This window comes from Hyla sarda, chromosome 3, assembly GCF_029499605.1.
Source record: "Hyla sarda isolate aHylSar1 chromosome 3, aHylSar1.hap1, whole genome shotgun sequence".
In the NCBI taxonomy this organism is placed as follows: Eukaryota; Metazoa; Chordata; class Amphibia; order Anura; family Hylidae; genus Hyla; species Hyla sarda.
Genome location: NC_079191.1, coordinates 352,003,962 through 352,023,850, shown reverse-complemented (window position 1 = coordinate 352,023,850; position 19,889 = coordinate 352,003,962). Strand labels below are relative to the sequence as shown.

Genomic DNA, 19,889 nt, shown 5'->3' with positions numbered 1-19,889 from the left:
CACATTTTGCTCTGGGGGCATGCCGCATTTAGGAAGCCCCTGTGGTGCCAGGACAGCAAAAAAAAAACACATGGCATACTATTTTGGAAACTAGACCCCTCGGGGAACGTAACAAAGGGTTAAGTGAACCTTTATACCCCACAGGTGTTTCACGACTTTTGCATATGTAAAAAAAATTTTTTTACCTAAAATGCTTGTTTTCCCAAAAATTTAACATTTTTAAAAAGGGTAATAGCAGAAAATACCCCCAAAAATTTGTAACACAATTTCTCCTGAGAACGGCGATACCCCATATGTGACCCTAAACTGTTGCCTCAAAATACGACAGGGCTCCAAAGTGAGAGCGCCATGCGCATTTGAGGCCTAAATTAGGGACTTGCATAGGGGTGGACATAGGGGAATTCTACGCCAGTGATTCCCAAACAGGGTGCCTCCAGCTGTTGTAAAACTCCCAGCATGCCTGGACAGTCAGTGGCTGTCTGGCAATACTGGGAGTAGTTGTTTTGCAACAGCTGAAGGCTCCATTTTGGAAACAGTGGCGTACCAGACGTTTTTCATTTTTATTGGGGAGGGGAGGGGGGCTGGGTAGGGGTATGTGTATATGTAGTGTTTTTTACTTTTTATTTTGTGTTAGTGTAGTGTTTTTAGGGTACAGTCACATGGGCGGGGTTCACAGTAGTTTCTCGCTGGCAGTTTGAGCTGCGGCAGAAAATTTGCCGCAGCTCAAACTTGCAGCCGGATACTTACTGTAAACCTCTGCCCATGTGAGTGTACCCTGTACGTTCACATTGGGGGGGGACATCCAGCTGTTGCAAAACTACAACTCCCAGCATGTGCTGACAGACTGTACATGCTGAGAGTTTTAGTTTTGCAACAGCTGTAGGCACACTGGTTATGTATCACTGAGTTTGTGACCTAACTCAGTGTTTCACAACCAGTGTGCCTCCAGCTGTTGCAAAACTACAACTCCCAGCATGTACGGTGCATGGTGTACGGTGACTGCTGAGAGTTGTAGTTTGCAACAACTGGAGGCACACCGGTCGTGAAACACTGAGTTAGGTAAAAAAAAAAACTCAGTGTTTCACAACCAGTGTGCCTTCAGCTGTTGCAAAACTACAACTCAGCAGTCACCGACAGCCAACGGGCATGCTGGGAGTTGTAGTTATGCAACCAGCAGATGCACCACTACAACTCCCAGCATGCACTTTAGCTGTTTGTGCAAGCTGGGAGTTGTAGTTATACAACAGCTGAAGGTACACTTTTCCATAGAAAAAATGTGCCTCCAGCTGTTGCAAAACTTCCATAAGGGAATGCTGGGAGTTGTGGTTGTCTGCCTCCTGCTGTTGCATAACTACAGCTCCCAGCATGCCTCTTTTGCATGCTGGAAGCTGTTGCTAAGCAACAGCAGGAGGCTGTCACTCAGCTCCAAGCTGCCGCTTCAGGTCAGTCCCGCTGCCGCCGCTCCTGGGGCCCCGATCCCAACAGGGACACCAGGGATCGGGGTCCCCAGCTCCCGGGGTCTTCTTCACGCACCCGCTCACGTCCTCCGGAAGAGGGGCGGAGCGGGTTGCGGGAGTGACACCCGCAGCAGGTGCCCTGATTGGTCGGCCGGTAAACCGGCCGACGAATCAGGGCGATCGTGAGGTGGCACCAGTGCCACCTCACCCCTGTTGGCTATGGCTGTTCGGGGCCATCAGAGACGGCCCCGATCAGCCAGTAATTACGGGTCACTGGAGACCCAATTGACCTGGAATCGCCACAGATCGCTGGGTTGAATTGTCCAGCGATCTGCGGCCATCGCCGACATGGGGGGACATAATAACCCCCCTGGGCGATATGCCGCGATGCCTGCTGAGCGATTTCAGCAGGCATCCGGCTCCGGTCCCCAACCGGCTAGCGGTGGGGACCGGATTTCCCACGGGCGTATGGATACTCCCTCGGTCCTTAAGGACTCTGAATGCAGGGCGTATCCATACGCCCTGTGTCCTGAAGAGGTTAATCTTAGGGATTGTGGGGCCCTATGGTCTCCTCATGCTGCCGCCAACTCCAGGCTGTGTCATTCAGCCACTCAATGGTCTCCTCATGCTGCTTGTACATTACTTAAAAAAATTTAAGGTAGCACTAGCTACCATGAATCTTCAATTGAAAATTCATCTTTTGATCTTAGGGATTGTGGGGCCTTATGGTCTCCTCATGCTGCACTCCAGGCTTTGTCATTCAGACACTATATGGTCTTTTCATGCTGTTTGTACATTACTTAACAATTTTTAAGGTGGCACTAGCTACCATAAATCTTCAATTTAAATGAATGTGAAAATTCATCTTTTTTTTCTTAGGGATTGTGAGGCCCTATGGTCTCCTCATGCTGCCGCCAACCCAAGGCTGTGTAATTCTGCCAGATTATGGTCTCCTCATGTTGCTGCCACCTCTAGGCTCTGTCATTGTGCCGACATGTGACTCCTTGTTGGATTTGGTCTTTTGTAACCACATATTTTATTATTAAATCTTAAATTTCAATTTCAGTAATCGATAGAGCAATAACAATGAGCCATAACTGATTAAATGAAACATTTGCACTTTCACAGTCAAGGGGTTGCTGAGAGGCAAGGGCTGGAACAGGTTGTAGCTTGCCTGGCGGAGGACCACCAGCTCTATGCTCACCTGAATTAAATTGTAATTTAAATAAAATAAAAATTCTCTTTATTCTCTTCAATTTCTCTGCGGCAGTGGATCTAATAGCAGCGTCTGTAATCTGCATGTCCTACTGAATAACAGTATTATGTCACTATCACAGCACACTCCCTATGTGTGTTTGGACAAGGCAAAGTGTTCTACACCCCTATTGAGGCTATATGGTCACCTCATGCTTCTGCCACCTCCACACTGTGTCATTCAGCCACTATATGGTCTCCTCATGCTGCTGCCACCTCCATGTTGTGTCATTCAGCAACTATATGGTCTCCTCATACTGATGCCACCTCCAGGCTCTGTCATTGTGCCGCTCTGCGACAGTGATTCTAATAGCGACGCCTCTGATCTGTCATACTGAATATCAGTATTATTTCACTAACCCAGCACACACCCTATGCGTGTTACAGCAAGGCAAACTGTTCTACACCTCCATTGAGCCTCTCTGTAGCCGTTTTTAATCGTCATTCGCCGAGAACAAATTCGGACTGAACCAAATATTTCCGGAAAATTCGGCAAAACTGTGTTATTATCATATCATAGTATTATTATCATTATTATAATAATTTTTTTGTTTGTTTTATAGACTTTACTATTTTTACAATCACTGGGTTATGCAATTTGCCACTTATATCTGTATCACAGTTGACTTGGCTTTGGCCATTTTCGAGGAACCTGCAGTTTACCAGCTCCCATTTCTGGTAAGTAACTAAAAATTCACAAATTTTTCCTCTTTGACAGGAACATATGAATATGCAATTTTCTAGATATTTAATATTTAAAACTTTCAAAGTTGCTAACGAGTCACTATATCCATCCATGGTTTATTAAATGATATACACACTTTTGTTTTTATTTATTTTAAAAATTGGTCAGCATTAACAAAACCTTTTACTTCCATATATACATGATGTTCTTTGAGCGCTATGTACAAAGGCATTTATATTTGTGTTGCTTCTACAGCATTTACATTTATGTCCTGTTGTATTTTAGGTTACCTCCATAGTTGAGGTCCTCTGCTTATTGGCTTTCTTTGGCAGACTTGTACATTTTAGTAAAGTTACTCCTCGTAGTGTTTTTTGGAAGGACACGAAGAACATATGTGTAATGGTAACAATATTTGTAAGTATTACAGTATACTAGATTCTATCATAATGGCACAGGTAAATACTCAGCTAAATGTGTTAAACTAGAGAGTCCTCTATTGGAAACATTTCTGTATTTTTGTTGTGTCATTTTACCTTTTTTTTTTTTTCATCCCCATATGTTTTTTTTTGTTATGAACCATTTGCTATTTAGACCTACCCACTTCATATTCTAATATGAAAAAGGGAGTTACCATAATGGTTACCAAAATTGGGATTAATACCTGTCGTTTATGGGTTTTTATGAGGATTAGTTTATTATTGCCCTGAGTGTTATATGTTATTTATCACACTGCCTCTGTGTTTTTCCTATAGGTGGGGAGGGTTCCCTGCTTGTGTTTTTTTTTTTTTTTTTTTTTTAAACAAGCCTCAGTACCATCCTAGTTTTTATACAAGTGCTGAAATACCCCTTTAAAGGGAGAAGCTGTGTGACCATAACTTTTTAAGTTACTAATATACATAATATTGGTAAAAAAAAAAAAAATTATTCACGTATTTACTTAAAACATAATGTTTAACTACTTAGAATACAAAAGATAAAAATATCAAGTGAATTAAAAATATTTCTCTTTAACATGTGTATAAGATATAGAACACTAACTCAAATATCTGGCTATTATTATTTATTACAGCTCAACTTAGTAGATTTGATTATCTATGGATCTTTGCTTATTGCTCACATACCTAGCGTTCGATGGTCTAGAGTACTACGTACAATTTACCTGGTTAATTTCGCCGAAAGTCGTCAGGTGAGAGGTGCTTTTTTTTTTTCTTTAAATCTTTTTTAAATCCCTATGCACTGCAGATGTATAGACATTTTATTTCTTTAACCCTTTCCCTTTCTCTGTGGAAAGAAATGATTAAGCTGTTAAATATAGATTTTCTAAAGTGGGAATTATTTAGTATCTGTCTATTTCTCATATCCAAAAATATGGCTGTTTATTGCTTCCTTAAAGGGGGGTACTCCGCCCCAGAACATCTTATCCCCTATCCAAAGGATAGGGGATAAGATGTCAGATTGCGGGGGTCCCGCCACTGGGGACCCCCGGGATCTCAGCTGCCGCACCCTGCATTCATTACTGCACAGAGCAAACTCGCTCTGTGCGTAATGACGGGTGATACAGGGGCCAGAGCATCGTGACGTCACGGCTCCGCCCCCTCATGACGTCACAGCCCGTCCTCTTAATGCAAGTCTATGGGAAGGGGCGCGACGACGACTGCCACGCCCCCTTCCATAGATTTTTATTGAGGGGGCGGGTCGAGACGTCATGAGGGGGCAGAGCCGTGACGTCACGATGCTCCGGCCCCTGTATCACCCGTCCTTATGCACAGAGCGAGTTTGCTCTGTGCAGTAATAGCAGGGTGCTGCAGCTGAGATCCTGGGGGTCCCCAGCGGCAGAACCCCTGCGGTCTGACATCTTATCCCCTATCCTTTGGATAGAGGATAATATGTCCTGGGGTGGAGTACCCCTTTAAAATGATTTTAGACCATCTTTCAGTTGATTTTTTTTTTTTGTTTGTTTTTTATAAACAGTCCAAAATCAGTTTTTTTCTAATAAAGAGCTTCAAGTCCCCAGAATAGGCCTAGTAAATAAAATAAAAAATTCTGACCACTTTATCCACCACTAAGGGGAGATTACTACATACTGTTAAAACATTAAAGGGGTTGTCCAGCAACATTTTTTATGGGGTACGCGATCCCCAGAACCAGACCTCAGCCACAGCACACGCTCTCTCTTGAGAGCAGCGATCGCATTCCCTTTACTCTTGTCCTTGTTCTTTGTAACTTCTGTGTCTCTGCTTGTGACCTAACCATCCCTTAGTCTGCATACCTTGTATTTCACTACTCTTCTGATTTGACCCGTGCTTGTCCTGACATTGCTATAGATTCTGCTTTTGTACTGTGCTTCCCCCTTGGTTTCTGACTCTTGGCTTGTTCTGGTTAACCCTTTGTTTTCTGCCTTTGTGCGGTTTGTTACCGACTCAACCTGATTATTCTGATGCCCCTGCACTTTGTCCAGCTTAGCGGCCGTCACCCAGTTGGGGGGCACCATTTAAGGCAGATAGTCAAAGTAGGTAGGGACAGTTGTAAGGGCAAGTATTAGTCTGCACTAATCCCTACCTTGGATGTGACAGTAATTTTTTTCCTGTATCATTTGCAGATCCGCCGAGCATTCCGTAGCATCAGAAACACATTACCTGAAATTCTCTATGTCTTCCTTCTTTTTATGTTCAGTGTCCTCATTTTTTCACTTATGGCTCAGAAGCTTTTTGGAAGCAGGTAAAATTACATTTCATTATTTATTCCCTGGCTACATCTGACCATATGCTCCACCCTGCACATGTTTATAATGTTATAATAACATAATTCTATCACAATTAACAGAACATCATAACACTTTTTTTAAGTACCCCTTTTAAAAGAGTACCATGTTGTTGTAAACCAAGCAGAGAAGTGCAATATAGTCCAGCAATTCTGCTGCTTTATTGAAGAATGAACATACGAACATACATCGTCATGGTGGATGAGAAAAACAGTTGATGTGTTTTGGAAAACAGACTTGCTTACATCATAAGGGGGTGTTCAATTAATTTGCGTTATGGAAATACAAAAAAATAATATTATACGAGCATAGGTTCATTTCTTCAAAAAACAATACCCAGAATTTATGAAAACACCCCTTATATATGTTGTGAGCAGTCTTGCAGAAATATGTGTCCGTTCTTCAATATAGCAGCTAGATTTGATGTTTTTGGAAGTGCTGGACTGTACTGTTCTTCTCTGCTTGGTTTGCAGTTTAGCTGTAGCTTCCAAAGGTTTCTGCAGGAGACCATTATGTTAGTTCTAGTTACCATCTTGTTGTAGCATCTTCTGTACATGTAATTTATAAGTTTTTTTCCCCCTTTTTAATGCAAATAAGGATTAATTGTATAATTAATTGATTATTCAAGTTCTTAATACACTTTGGGAGAAATGTATTAGCCCTGCCTTTCCATGTGAGTTGTGCATGCAGTGTGTGCTAAATTCATCACCAGGGCTCACATACTGGAAATATGGCCCTTTAGACCAGAAAATGTAATAAATATACCACTTTTTGTTTCAATTCATTGCAATTTTTAAAGCCTCTGTTTGCTGTTATTACATTTAAGTGTTTTGGTGGCATTGAAAACAACATGAACTAAACAAGATAGATTGTGATCTGATACAATTTTATCTGATATATTGACCTTGATTTACTTAGAGTAATTCAGGCCCATTGTATCAAGTTATCAGGACAGGACAGTGGTAAGATTGGTGTCACAAATGTAGTTGGTTTACTGAGGACTGTCTAGTGTGGATACTAGCTTAATAAAGAGGGCGCCATACAGTTCCTGTCAGTTCACTCAGCCTCATCCACGTTGTTGTAATCTTTTGGTTTTTCGTGACTAAGTTCATAGTATATAATTGTGTTATTTTCAGGAAACTATTAACAGCTGAAAGAGAACCTTACTTTGAAAACTACCTTGATGGTGCATTTAATCTTTATGTGTTAGTGACGACTGCCAACAGCCCCGATATCATGTAAGTACTGTATTATATTTTAATAAACTAAAACAAGGTTAGTTTCACAGTTCATTTAAGCGTTACTGTCAATAAAAACAACATTGTAAAAGGTTGTTAATTGCATTGGGTCTTACTCCTAGGACTCACTGTGATTATGAGTTATTAGTCGGAGAAGCAGGCGGCATTGCGTTCAGCTCTCTTCTGGCCAAACAAGAGATCCGTCCATTTTTCTGCATAGTAGTCTATGCAAAGAAATGTATGGATCTCTTGCCAGTCGGGGAGTGCAGTGCAATACCGCTCCCTTACCCGGCTAAACACTTAGAATCCGTAATACATAGAGCCCTTTATAGGAATAAAGCGTGTTGAGAAGACCCCCAATGTAAACCTCCAAAGGACATTGCTTGGTCTAATGTGAAACCAGCCTTGAAAAGTTCTTAAGCGCATTGATACAAATTTTATTAAAGAAAAGTAAAAAAAAAAAGGTAAAGAAAAACTTTCTTTGACTGTAGTCAAATATACATTTTCCTCCCTAGGATGCCAGCTTATGACTACAATTGGTGGTATTCCATCTTCTTCGTAGCCTACATTATTCTGAATACTTATATTTTTATGTCCGTCTTCTTAGCTGTTGTGTACAATAATTACAGAAAACATTTAAAGGTAAGTTAAAAAATGTTTTTGGTTTCATTTTGTTGGTTATTGTTCTAAAGTTATTGTAATATTACATACCGTATTTATCGGGGTATACCACGCACCGGCCTATAACACGCACCCTCATTTTACCAAGGATATTTGGGTAAAAAAAAAGTGTTTTTTACCCAAATATCCATGGTAAAATGAGGGTGTGTGTGTGCGCGTGTATACCCCGATACACCCCCAGGAAAGGCAGGGGGAGAGAGGCCGTCGCTGCCCGCTTCTCTCCCCCTGCCTTTCCTGGGGTCTAGAGTGCTGCTGCCGGCCCTTCTCTCCCCCTGGCTATCGGCGCCACTGCCCGTTCTGTCCCCCTGACTATCGGTGCCGGCGCCGATAGCCAGGGGGAGAGAAGCGGCGCCGACAGCCAGGGGGAGAGAAGGGGCACGTCATGCGCCGTGCAGCGCATATCAACGACGCCGGGGACGCACGCCGGAGGCCTGCAGCAGCGAGGACCCGACCCAGGTAATTATGCCACCGGGGATGGGGGGAGGCAACAGGGCAGCGGCGCCGGCAATGGGTGCCGCTGCCCCTTCTCTCCCCCTGGCTGTCGGCGCCGCTTCTCTCCCCCTGGCTATCGGCGCTGGCAATGGGGCGCCGGCACCAATAGTCAGGGGGACAGAACGGGCAGCGGCGCCAATAGCCAGGGGGAGAGAATGGCCGGCAGCAGCGCTTTAGACCCCAGGAAAGGCAGGGGGAGAGAAGCGGGCAGCGACGGCCTCTCTCCCCCTGCCTTTCCTGGGGTTGTATCGGCGTATAACACGCACATAGACTTTAGGCTAAAAATTTAAGCCTAAAAAGTGCGTGTTATACGCCGATAAATACGGTAAGTCAAAAGTCGGGATTCAAATATCTGTAGACCACACTTCTCATTCAATATGAGATGCCAAGGAATGGTATTGAGTGTTGAGTGTCATAAACCAGTGTCTTAGTGTTTGCAGAACAAATATAGTATATCAGCCATGATCATACAGGGAACTGCACCTATTTAATGCACAGCTTCAGCATGTACTTCATGTTTAAAACCTAGGTCAGAAAGTCAGCATTGCATTTCTAGTGGGTCATTTGGCAGGAACATACAAAAGACTGGATTCACTATTGATAAAGTTAATATAGACAATGACTAGATAGATAGGGAGCATAAACGTTTCATATTAGAGAGTATACAAAGAAAAGAGATAAACCATTGATCAAAATTTCCTAAATGTTTGAACTAGTCATAAAAAGTGGATGTAGATCGTTTTTGTATTGAGCTTTGGTACATCTGCCCAAACATGAAAGTAATTTGATCCAAACTTATTTTTAGCAACTGCAGACAAATGATTTATTTATAGCTTTTATGAATTTATGGCATGCTACCCTTGATGTGTCCTTCAGAATGAGATCCGTAAATTGGCTTATATGAAACGGCGCAAGATGGCAGAAGCATTTAATGCCCTGAAGGTACAGGAAGGACCAGAATTTGTCATTTCAGAAACCACATGGCTAAAACTGGTAAAGATGGTGGCTCCAGACATCAGTAACTCACACAGAGAACTTCTCTTACGAGTGTCTAAAGAAGATGGACAAACTTATGTGGGTGAGGAAGATCAAGGGGTGATTTGGTTCATATGATATAATGTTACAGGTGGCTTTATATTCTCTCTTCTCTCACCATTAACCCCTTAAGGACGCAGGACGTAAATGTACGTCCTGGTGCGGTGGTACTTAACGCACCAGGACGTACATTTACGTCCTAAGCATAACCGCGGGCATCGGAGCGATGCCCGTGTCATGCGCGGCTGATCCCGGCTGCTGATCGCAGCCAGGGACCCGCCGGCAATGGCCGACGCCCGCGATCTCGCGGGCGTCCGCCATTAACCCCTCAGGTGCCGGGATCAATACAGATCCCGGCATCTGCGGCAGTGCGCGATTTGAATGAATGATCGGATCGCCTGCAGCGCTGCTGCGGGGATCCGATCATTCATAACGCCGCACGGAGGTCCCCTCTCCTTCCTCCGTGCGGCTCCCGGCGTCTCCTGCTCTGGTCTGAGATAGAGCAGACCAGAGCAGGAGATGACCGATAATACTGATCTGTTCTATGTCCTATACATAGAACAGATCAGTATTAGCAATCATGGTATTGCTATGAATAGTCCCCTATGGGGACTATTCAAGTGTAAAAAAAATGTAAAAGTAAAAGAAAAAAAAAGTGAAAAATCCCCTCCCCCAATAAAAAAGTAAAACGTCCGTTTTTTCCTATTTTACCCCCAAAAAGCGTAAATTTTTTTTTATAGACATATTTGGTATCGCCGCGTGCGTAAATGTCCGAACTATTAAAATAAAATGTTAATGATCCCGTACGGTTAACGGAAAAAAAAAAAAAGTCCAAAATTCCTACTTTTTTTTATACATTTTATTAAAAAAAAAATTATAAAAAATTTATTAAAAGTTTTTTATATGCAAATGTGGTATCAAAAAAAAGTACAGATCATGGCGCAAAAAATGAGCCCCCATACCGCCGCTTATACGGAAAAATAAAAAAGTTATAGGTCATCAAAATAAAGGGATTATAAACGTACTAATTTGGTTAAAAAGTTTGTGATTTTTTTTAAGCGCAACAATAATATAAAAGTATGTAATAATGGGTATCATTTTAATCGTATTGACCCTCAGAATAAAGAACACATGTCATTTTTACCATAAATTGTACAGCGTGAAAACGAAACCTTCCAAAATTAGCAAAATTGCGTTTTTCGTTTTAATTTCCCCACAAAAATAGTGTTTTTTGGTTGCGCCATACATTTTATGATATAATGAGTTATGTCATTACCAAGGACAACTGGTCGCGCAAAAATCAAGCCCTCATACTAGTCTGTGGATGAAAATATAAAAGAGTTATGATTTTTAGAAGGCGAGGAGGAAAAAATGAAAACGTAAAAATTCAATTGTCTGAGTCCTTAAGGCCAAAATGGGCTTTATTTTTATTTTTTTAAATCAACTGGTGCCAGAAAGTTAAACAGATTTGTAAATTACTTCTATTAAAAAATCTTAATCCTTCCAGTACTTATTAGCTGCTGAATACTACAGAGGAAATTATTTTCTTTTTGGAACACAATGCTCTCTGCTGACATCTCTGTCCATTTTAGGAACTGTCCAGAGTAGCATGTGTTTGCTATGGGTATTTTCTCTTACTCTGGACAGTTCTTAAAATGGACAGAGATGTCAGCAGAGAGCACTGTGCTTGTGATTAAGCAGAGAGCTCTGTGTTCCAAAAAGAAATAATTTCCTCTGTAGTATTCAGCAGCTTGTAAGTACTGGAAAGATTAAGATTTTTTTAATAGAAGTAATTTACAAATCTGTTTAACTTTCTGGCACCAGTTGATAAACAAAAAAAAAAAAGTTTTTCACTGGAATACCCCTTTAAAAATACACACCCGAGTGAGCCAAGCAATTATGTCTATAGAGGAATCGAAACAGCAGTCATCTGAATGAGCATTTGGTCATCAGTAGAGATGAGCAAACTTACAGTAAATTCGATTCGTCACGAACTTCTCGGCTCGGCAGTTGATGACTTTTCCTGCATAAATTAGTTCAGCTTTCAGGTGCTCCGGTGGGCTGGAAAAGGTGGATACAGTCCTAGGAAAGAGTCTCCTAGGACTGTATCCACCTTTTCCAGCCCACGGGAGCACCTGAAAGCTGAACTAATTAATGCAGGATAAGTCATCAACTGCCGAGCCGAGAAGTTCGTGAAGAATCAAATTTACTGTAAGTTCGCTCATCTCTAGTCATCAGCTATTAAAGGTGTCTGGGCGCCTTAGGTTACATTTTTAGTAACTTGAAGAAAACAGAAGTCCATCGTGTTCATGTTGTCTTAAACCAGAGTAAGGCAAAAATAAGATCCTTGTAATGTCTATGCATATTATTGTTATGACTCCATATTCCAACAGCCATATTAATCAGTCTAATAAGGAAGATTAAGTTTGAAGTTTTTGGAACAAGCTAATTATTAAGACTCAATCTGGCAAAGTCCTACTTTTCCTTCTATATGTAATGGATGCCTCTTGTTGCACTTAGGGCTTATGTACATAAATACAATTGCGTAACAATTCAATCTTTTCAGGAAAGGAAGCTTTTATACGTTTGGCTGACTTGCTGAACATTCAGGTGATCACTATGAAGGCTCGCATGCATCCAGTTGAATGCTGGATGCCTCACCTGTATAGATGCGCAGCGAGTCGCTTTATCCGCAGGGTCGTCCTTCATAAGTAAGTGGAATACATAGCTTTTACAGTTTTCACACTGGATTCTTTTTCACATTGTTAAGCTCATTTTACTTTTTCTTTCAGAGGTTTTGTATACGCTTATGATGTCGTAATTCTAGTAAATGCCATTTTCATTGGCCTGGATGACAAAAACCCATTAATATCCAATGCTGAGTGGGTGTTCCTCTCCCTCTATGTCTTAGAGATTCTTCTCAAACTCTACACCTATGATCCCAGATCGTTCTTTGCAAGGAGCCAGTTTTGGAATTGGTAGGTTTTCTTCATTTTAAAGTGTTACTGTTATAAGTAAAAACTTTTGGCAAGTTGCCCACTCATCAGAAGTTTTTATTTCTGAGACCTGCTGCAATGACTAGTTATCAGCCGGGGAAGCGAGCGGCAGTGCACGGCTCACTCACCAGACAGCTGACAGTTCCAACCGTCTGTATAGAGACATAGGGGAAGGTTCATCAAGATCTGTGCTGAGTTGCCCATAGCAACCAATTAGATTGCTTATTTTAGTTTTCAGGAGCCTTTTCAAAAATGAACAAAGTGATCTGATTGGTTGCTATGGGTTACTGGTCGCCTTTTCTTCTACACAGATTTTGATGAATCTCCCCCAAATTCCATACTAGAATTAATCTGTAGAGCAACTCTTTGGTTTGTACAGGCTTAAATGGGCACTATCATTAAAAAATTTTTGCTATTGCACTCCTTATGATAAATAAAAAATCTTTCTCATGTACTTTGATTAAAGAGTACGTCCATCACGCCCCCTCCCATAGGTTTGCATTGAGGAGGCGGGGCGTGACATCACTCTACACACTCGGAGCCTCCAGCGCTGCGGAGAGCTCACAAAGGTGGGTGCACAATGACAGATTGCGGGGGTCCCCAGCGATCATACATCTTGTCCCCTATACTTTTGATAGGGGATAAGATGTATTAGGGCCGGAGTGCCCCTTTAATCAGAGTCTTTCCAGCCTTTTTTGTGTATATTAGGAACTAGTTGCAGCATCTAGACCAGTGGGCTGTCAGGCATTATGTTACTGTTAGTAAAATGTTTCCAGGGCTAGGATTACAAGGAATGATGTGCAACTACAGTATAAAAGTAATAATTTTCTCTATATGTTGATTCTTTGATCTAGTGAGTACGTTCCGAATCTAGTAAATGATTCAGAGGCTGTGCAAAATTGTTGTTTTATGTGACAAAGACAAAAAAAAATAAGACACTAATAAAGTTCCTTCTATAGTCCTAGCAATAGTCCTGACTATGTATCTTTTGTCATTTGTAAGGTTTGACACCTTTATCATCATCGCTGCTCTTATCGCTACAACATTGAACACTGCGCTGAAATCAGGTCTGTGTGCATTTATCTATGGTTTTTCTCTTCTACCATGCTTAGAGACTCTAGCAACATTTAGCATGAGACTATTTAGTCTATTCAGTAAGTAGGTAGTATTCTCCTTTGAGAAGTTTATCCTTTGTTGCTTAATGTTGTTATATCCTTTATTTCTATCTTTCTTGTGGATGAGCACTGGTTTGCTTTAATGTCTCAAAATGTTATTCGTAGTATGTAGCACAGAGCGGAGCGTTCCTTGTAAAATTGTTCAAAGGCCCCTTTCACACTGCTGTTGTACCCCGTCGGCAAACGTTTGTGTTGTGCCCCATCAGCAAACAGGCGCATTTTTTTTTTTTTTTTTCTGTGCCTTAACCCGTTTACGCAAAATCAGGTACATGTACCTGATGATTAGCGGTGACTTCCCGCAACATCAGGTACATGTACCTGATGACTTTAAACTGCCACAGCGCCGCCGGGCGCTGCGGTAGTTTTGCGATCCCGGCTGACATACTATGCCTGGTAACGGGAGTCACGATCCAGGGACCAATCGCAATGGTCCCTGGTCCAGGATCGCTGCTATTGGTCAGCCTGTGTGACAGCTGGCCAATAGGCAGCGTTTTAAGCCCCGGGAAACATCGCTCCTCCTGCTGGCTGTCTCCGACGCTTCAGTGTGCTGAGACAAGCGATCGGAGCAGCTGCGCATATAGGAGAGCCAGAGAAATACCACAGATTGCCCCCAAATATAAAGAAAAAGCCCCTATTAACCCCTTAAGTGACAGTGGCAGTGAGGCAGGGAGGTGTAGGAGTGTAGTGAAGCTGCCAGCTGTCAGTGTGTCACAGATCGTCATAATCACTGCTCATCCTGTCAGTCACAGTTAACCCCTTCACTGCCAGATCACCCTCAGTGACTCTCAGTTAACCCCTTCACTGCCAGTGGCAGTGGCAGTAACTGTCAGCCCTCATCCTGTCAGCTGTCATCCTGTCAGCTGTCATCCTGTCAGCTGTCATCCTGTCCATCCAGTGATCATCCTGTCAGTCCGTGATTGATCATCCTGTCATCCTTTAACCCCTCCACTGCCAGATCGCTGCCAGATCACACTGTCCATTAACGCTTTCACTGCCAGTGGTCATCCTGTCAGTTGTCATCCCTTTTTGTTCCGTTGGTTCATAAAAAAAATAAAAAAATAAAAAAAATTAAAAAAAACAACAAAAAAAAATAAAAAAAATACACTTTTAGTTAGCATATAGGGAAAGTCTGAGGTTGGATTCGCCCTTATTAGGGCGAGTGCTCTGTTAGGCAGGGTCAGTCTGTAGAAAGTAGTCATCCTAAAGTTGTCCGTGATCATCCTAAAGTTGTCATCCTAAAGTTGTCAGTGATCATCTGGTCTGTCCGTGATCATCCTGTCAGTGATCCTGTAACCCCTCCACTGCCAGATCGCTGCCAGATCACACTCAGTGACCTATCCATTAACGCCTTCATTGCCAGTGGTCATCTTGTCAGTTGACATCCTGTTTTGTTCTGTTGGTTTAAAAAAAAAAAAAAAAATACAAAAAAAAACTAAAAACAAAAAAAACTAAAAAAAAATACACTTTTAGTTAGTGTCTAGGGAAAGTTTAAAGTTGGATTAGCCTTTATTAGGGCGAGTGCTCTGTTAGGCAGGGTCAGTCTGTAGAAAGTAGTCATCCTAAAGTTGTCCGTTGTCATCCTAAAGTTGTCAGTGATCATCTGGTCTGTACGTGATCATCCTGTCAGTGATCCTGTAACCCCTCCACTGCCAGATCGCTGCCAGATCACACTCAGTGACCTATCCATTAACGCTTTCACTGCCAGTGTGTGTCCTAAACAAAAACCAAAAATCTACAAAAATGACAAAGCGTTTCTACAGCGCAGAAGAGGCCTTTGAGATACTGTTTGCCGATTCTGGCTCTGACAGCGGAGAGGATCTTGAATTTTTAGCATCCTCATCATCCTCATCTGATGAATCCCCTGAAAGGCGCCCTGGGCCTAGTGCACAAGAGCAGCCAAGTGTCCAAACATGGATCCCCACTAGTAATTTTATACCCCAGATCCCCAATTTTACAGCCACCCCAGGCATCCATGTCGACACAACAGGGTTTCGGGAAATACATTTTTTTAAATTGTTTTTCTCGGATGACCTTATCAACCTCATTGTGGCAGAAACAAATTTGTATGCAGAGCAATTTATTGCACGCAATCCCAGCAAATATTATGCTAAGCCCCACAAATGGACCCCTACTGATGCCACCGAAATGTACAAGTTTTGGGGACTGTTACTCAATATGGGCCTTTGCAAAAAACCCACCATCAGGTCCTATTGGGTGACAGACATCCTATACCATACCCCTCTTTACCCCCTTGTTATGTCTAGGACTCGATTTGAAATTCTATTTAGATTCCTCCACTATAACAATAATGATGAATGCCTACCCCAAAGTGACCCCGCCTTTGATAGGCTATTTAAAATTCGGCCCTTAATTACTCATTTTAATTCTAAATTTTGTCAAGTGTATACCCCCCAAAAACAGATTTCAGTGGACGAATCTCTGGTCCATTTCAAGGGCAGGCTACGTTTCAGGCAGTACCTTCCCAACAAAAGGGCTAGGTACGGAATAAAGCTGTACAAATTGTGCGAAAGCGCCACAGGATATACTTTTAGGTTTAGGGTTTATGAAGGAAAAGATATATCCATTCAGCCCCCAGAGTGTCCCCCTGTCTTGAAAACAAGTGGGAGGATAGTATGGGATTTAATCCATCCCTTACTGGACCGCGGTTACCACGTATATATTGACAATTTTTACAACAGTGTCCCCCTTCTGAAGTCCCTTGCTGCCAGAAGTACAGCTGCGTGTGGCACCATCAGAAAAAATCAAAAAGACCTACCGAAAACTTTTATTTCGACACCAGTGCCCAGAGGACAAAGTAGGGCTGTTTGTACGGACACTCTGATGTTGCTGAAATACAAGGACAAACGAGATGTCCTTGTGTTGACAACACTCCATGGTGACCAATCAACCCCAGTCCCAATCCGAGGAGCCACAGAGCAGACCATCAAGCCTGTGTGTATCCAGGATTATAATAAATATATGGGAGGGGTGGACCTTTCCGATCAGGTCCTGCAGCCCTACAGCGCCTTAAGAAAATCTAAGGCATGGTACAAAAAGGTGTCCGTGTACCTGACCCAAGTTGGGCTGTATAATTCCTTTGTACTCTATAGGAATGCTGGTCACAGAGGGACCTTCCTAGAATTCCAGGAAGCAGTCATTAGATCTCTCGTATTTGGGGAGCAGGAAGAAGAGGCCACCACTTCTTCCCAAATGGAGGTCTCAAGAATTGTCCGTGGGCAACATTTCCCTGGCAAATTGCCTCCCACAGAAAAGAAAAGGAGACCCCAAAAACTTTGTCGCGTCTGTTATGCAAAAGGGGTTAAAAAATATACAACCCATATTTGTGAAACGTGCCCCTCTAACCCAGGCCTCTGTATTGGTGAATGCTTCCAAGCTTACCATACAGCCCCTGATTTGAAAAAACTGTAAAAACAAAATAAATTTCTCATACTCCCTGTTTTTTTGTTTTATTTTATATCCACTTTTTCCCCATTTTACCATCTGAAATTCCCTTAAAAACAAAAAAAATTCCCATTATATCCCTAGATGAATACTTTCATGAGTAACATAAAACAAGGAAAAATTCCCACTATATCCCTAGATGAATACTTTGATGAGTGAAATCAAACAAGCAACAATTTCCATTATATCCCTAGATGAATACTTTGATGGGTGGAATTTTCCTCAAGGAGGCACTCATGTTCTTGGATCTTTTGTGAAGGGCTTTCTAAAAAAAAACATTTAGCACTTATTTCCCTTCATATATTATGTCAAAAAGTGTACAATAGCAAAATTGATGCTCTGAAATCCTCTGGGGACTGCTATCGTTTTGGGACCTGCTATGTGTCCAGACTTCAAATTAGGACCACAACGGGGATATTTCTGATCACAGAAGAAATGGGGTTATAAGTTTTGTGGTGCATTTTGTTATTTTCATGTGCACAGTAAAAAATAAATGACTTAAAAGTGACACAATGGGGAAAAAAATGAATTTTCCCTTTTTTCCTCCTGCTTTGCATAAGTTTGCTCCAAAAACTGTGAGGTCAAAATACTCATGACACCCATGGGTGAACTCCTTAGGGGGTCTAGTTTTCAAAATGGGGTACATTATGGGGAATTTAATTGTTCTGCAAAGTGTGCAATGGGGCCTGAGACATTCCCAAGCAAAATTCATGCTCTGAAATCCTCTGGGGGCTCCTATCGTTTTGGACCCTGCCGTGTGTCCATACTTTGAGTAAGGACCACAACGGGGATATTTCTGATCACAGAAGAAATGGGGTTATAAGTTTTGTGGTGCATTTTGTTATTTTCATGTGCACAGTACAAAATAAATGACTTTAAAGTGACACAATTGGGAAAAAAAATGAATTTTCCCTTTTTTCCTCCTGCTTTGCATAAGTTTGCTCCAAAAACTGTGAGGTCAAAATACTCATGGCACCCATGGGTGAACTCCTTAGGGGGTCTAGTTTTCAAAATGGGGTCATTTTTGGGGGGTTTCTATTGTTACGGCAGATTATTCCTTTGGCAAATGTGCAATGGGGCCTGAGACATTAACAAGCAAAATTCATGCTCTCATAATCCTCTGGGGGCTCCTATCGTTTTGGACCCTGCCGTGTGTCCATACTTTGAGTAAGGACCACAACGGGGATATTTCTGATCACAGAAGAAATGGGGTTATAAGTTTTGTGGTGCATTTTGTTATTTTCATGTGCACAGTACAAAATAAATGACTTTAAAGTGACACAATTGGGAAAAAAATGAATTTTCCCTTTTTTCCTCCTGCTTTGCATAATTTTGCTCCAAAAACTGTGAGGTCAAAATACTCATGGCACCCATGGGTGAACTCCTTAGGGGGTCTAGTTTTCAAAATGGGGTCATTTTTGGGGGGTTTCTATTGTTACGCCAGATTATTCCTTTGGCAAATGTGCAATGGGGCCTGAGACATTAACCAGCAAAATTCATGCTCTGAAATCCTCTGGGGGCTCCTATCGTTTTGGACCCTGCCGTATGTCCATACTTTGAGTAAGGACCACAACGGGGATATTTCTGATCACAGAAGAAATGGGGTTATAAGTTTTGTGGTGTATTTTGTTATTTTCATGTGCATAGTACAAAATAAATGACTTTAAAATGACACAATGGGGAAAAAAAAAGAATTTTCCCTTTTTTCCTCCTGCTTTGCATAAGTTTGCTCCAAAAACTATGAGGTCAAAATACTCATGACACCCATGGGTGAACTCCTTAGGGAGTCTAGTTTTCAAAATGGGGTCATTTTTGGGGGGTTTCTATTGTTACGGCAGATTATTCCTTTGGCAAATGTGCAATGGGGCCTGAGACATTCCCAAGCAGAATTAAATCTCTGAAATCCTCTGGGGGCTCCTTTTGGTTTGGACCCTGCCATATGTCCAGACTTCGAGTAAGGACCACAACGGGGATATTTCTGATCACAGAACACATGGGGTTATAGGTTTTGTGGTGCATTTTGTTATTTTCATATGCTCAGTGCAAAATAAATGACTTTAAAGTGACACATTTGTGCAAAAAAATAAATTTTTCATTTTTTTCCTCCTTATTTGCATAAGTTTGCTCCAAAAACTGTTGGGTCAAAATACTCATGACACCCATGGATGAATTCCTTAGGGGGTCTAGTTTTCAAAATGGGGTCATTTTTGGGGGGTTTCATCATTTTTATCATAATGAGCTTTTACAAACGTGGGTTACTGCATGAAAGAAAAAGGCAGTTCAAAATTAAAAAAAATGCTAATAAAGTTTGAAGTCTTATAAAGTATTAAAAAAAAATTTTTTTTTTTTTAAACTGATGTCAAAATAAAGTAAACAAATGGAAATATGTATCTGATTAAAAAAATGTATAGTTTATAGATACCTACGTAATATATAACAGTTGAAAGTAGCAAAAACGTAATTTTTTTCAAATTTTTCGCGAATATTGATGATTTTCGCTAATTTATAAAAATGTTATCACTTTTTTTTTTACACTTAAATGAAGTACAATAGGTCACAAAAAAACAATCTCGGAATTGGGTTGATAAGTAAAAGCATTCCAAAGTTATTACCACATAAAGAGAGACATGTCAGATTTGAAAAAAAGGCCTTG

At 41.5% G+C, this 19,889-nt stretch overlaps 1 protein-coding gene across 3 annotated transcripts in view; it reads left to right on the top strand.

The window, feature by feature from the left end:
• Positions 1–19,889, top strand: part of LOC130362681 (two pore calcium channel protein 1-like) — an 86,881-nt gene that overhangs the window by 52,675 nt on the left and 14,317 nt on the right. For all 3 annotated transcript variants that reach the window (XR_008891520.1, XM_056567575.1, XM_056567572.1), the window contains exons 3-12: positions 3,275–3,389; positions 3,682–3,810; positions 4,466–4,582; positions 5,996–6,114; positions 7,294–7,395; positions 7,911–8,037; positions 9,445–9,646; positions 12,170–12,314; positions 12,396–12,581; positions 13,602–13,666. Coding sequence is in view for 2 of the 3 variants with exons in the window: in XM_056567575.1 (XP_056423550.1) it covers positions 3,275–3,389; positions 3,682–3,810; positions 4,466–4,582; positions 5,996–6,114; positions 7,294–7,395; positions 7,911–8,037; positions 9,445–9,646; positions 12,170–12,314; positions 12,396–12,581; positions 13,602–13,666 (1,307 nt within the window). In the remaining variant the exon portion in view is untranslated. The remainder of the gene's footprint in view (positions 1–3,274; positions 3,390–3,681; positions 3,811–4,465; positions 4,583–5,995; positions 6,115–7,293; positions 7,396–7,910; positions 8,038–9,444; positions 9,647–12,169; positions 12,315–12,395; positions 12,582–13,601; positions 13,667–19,889) is intronic.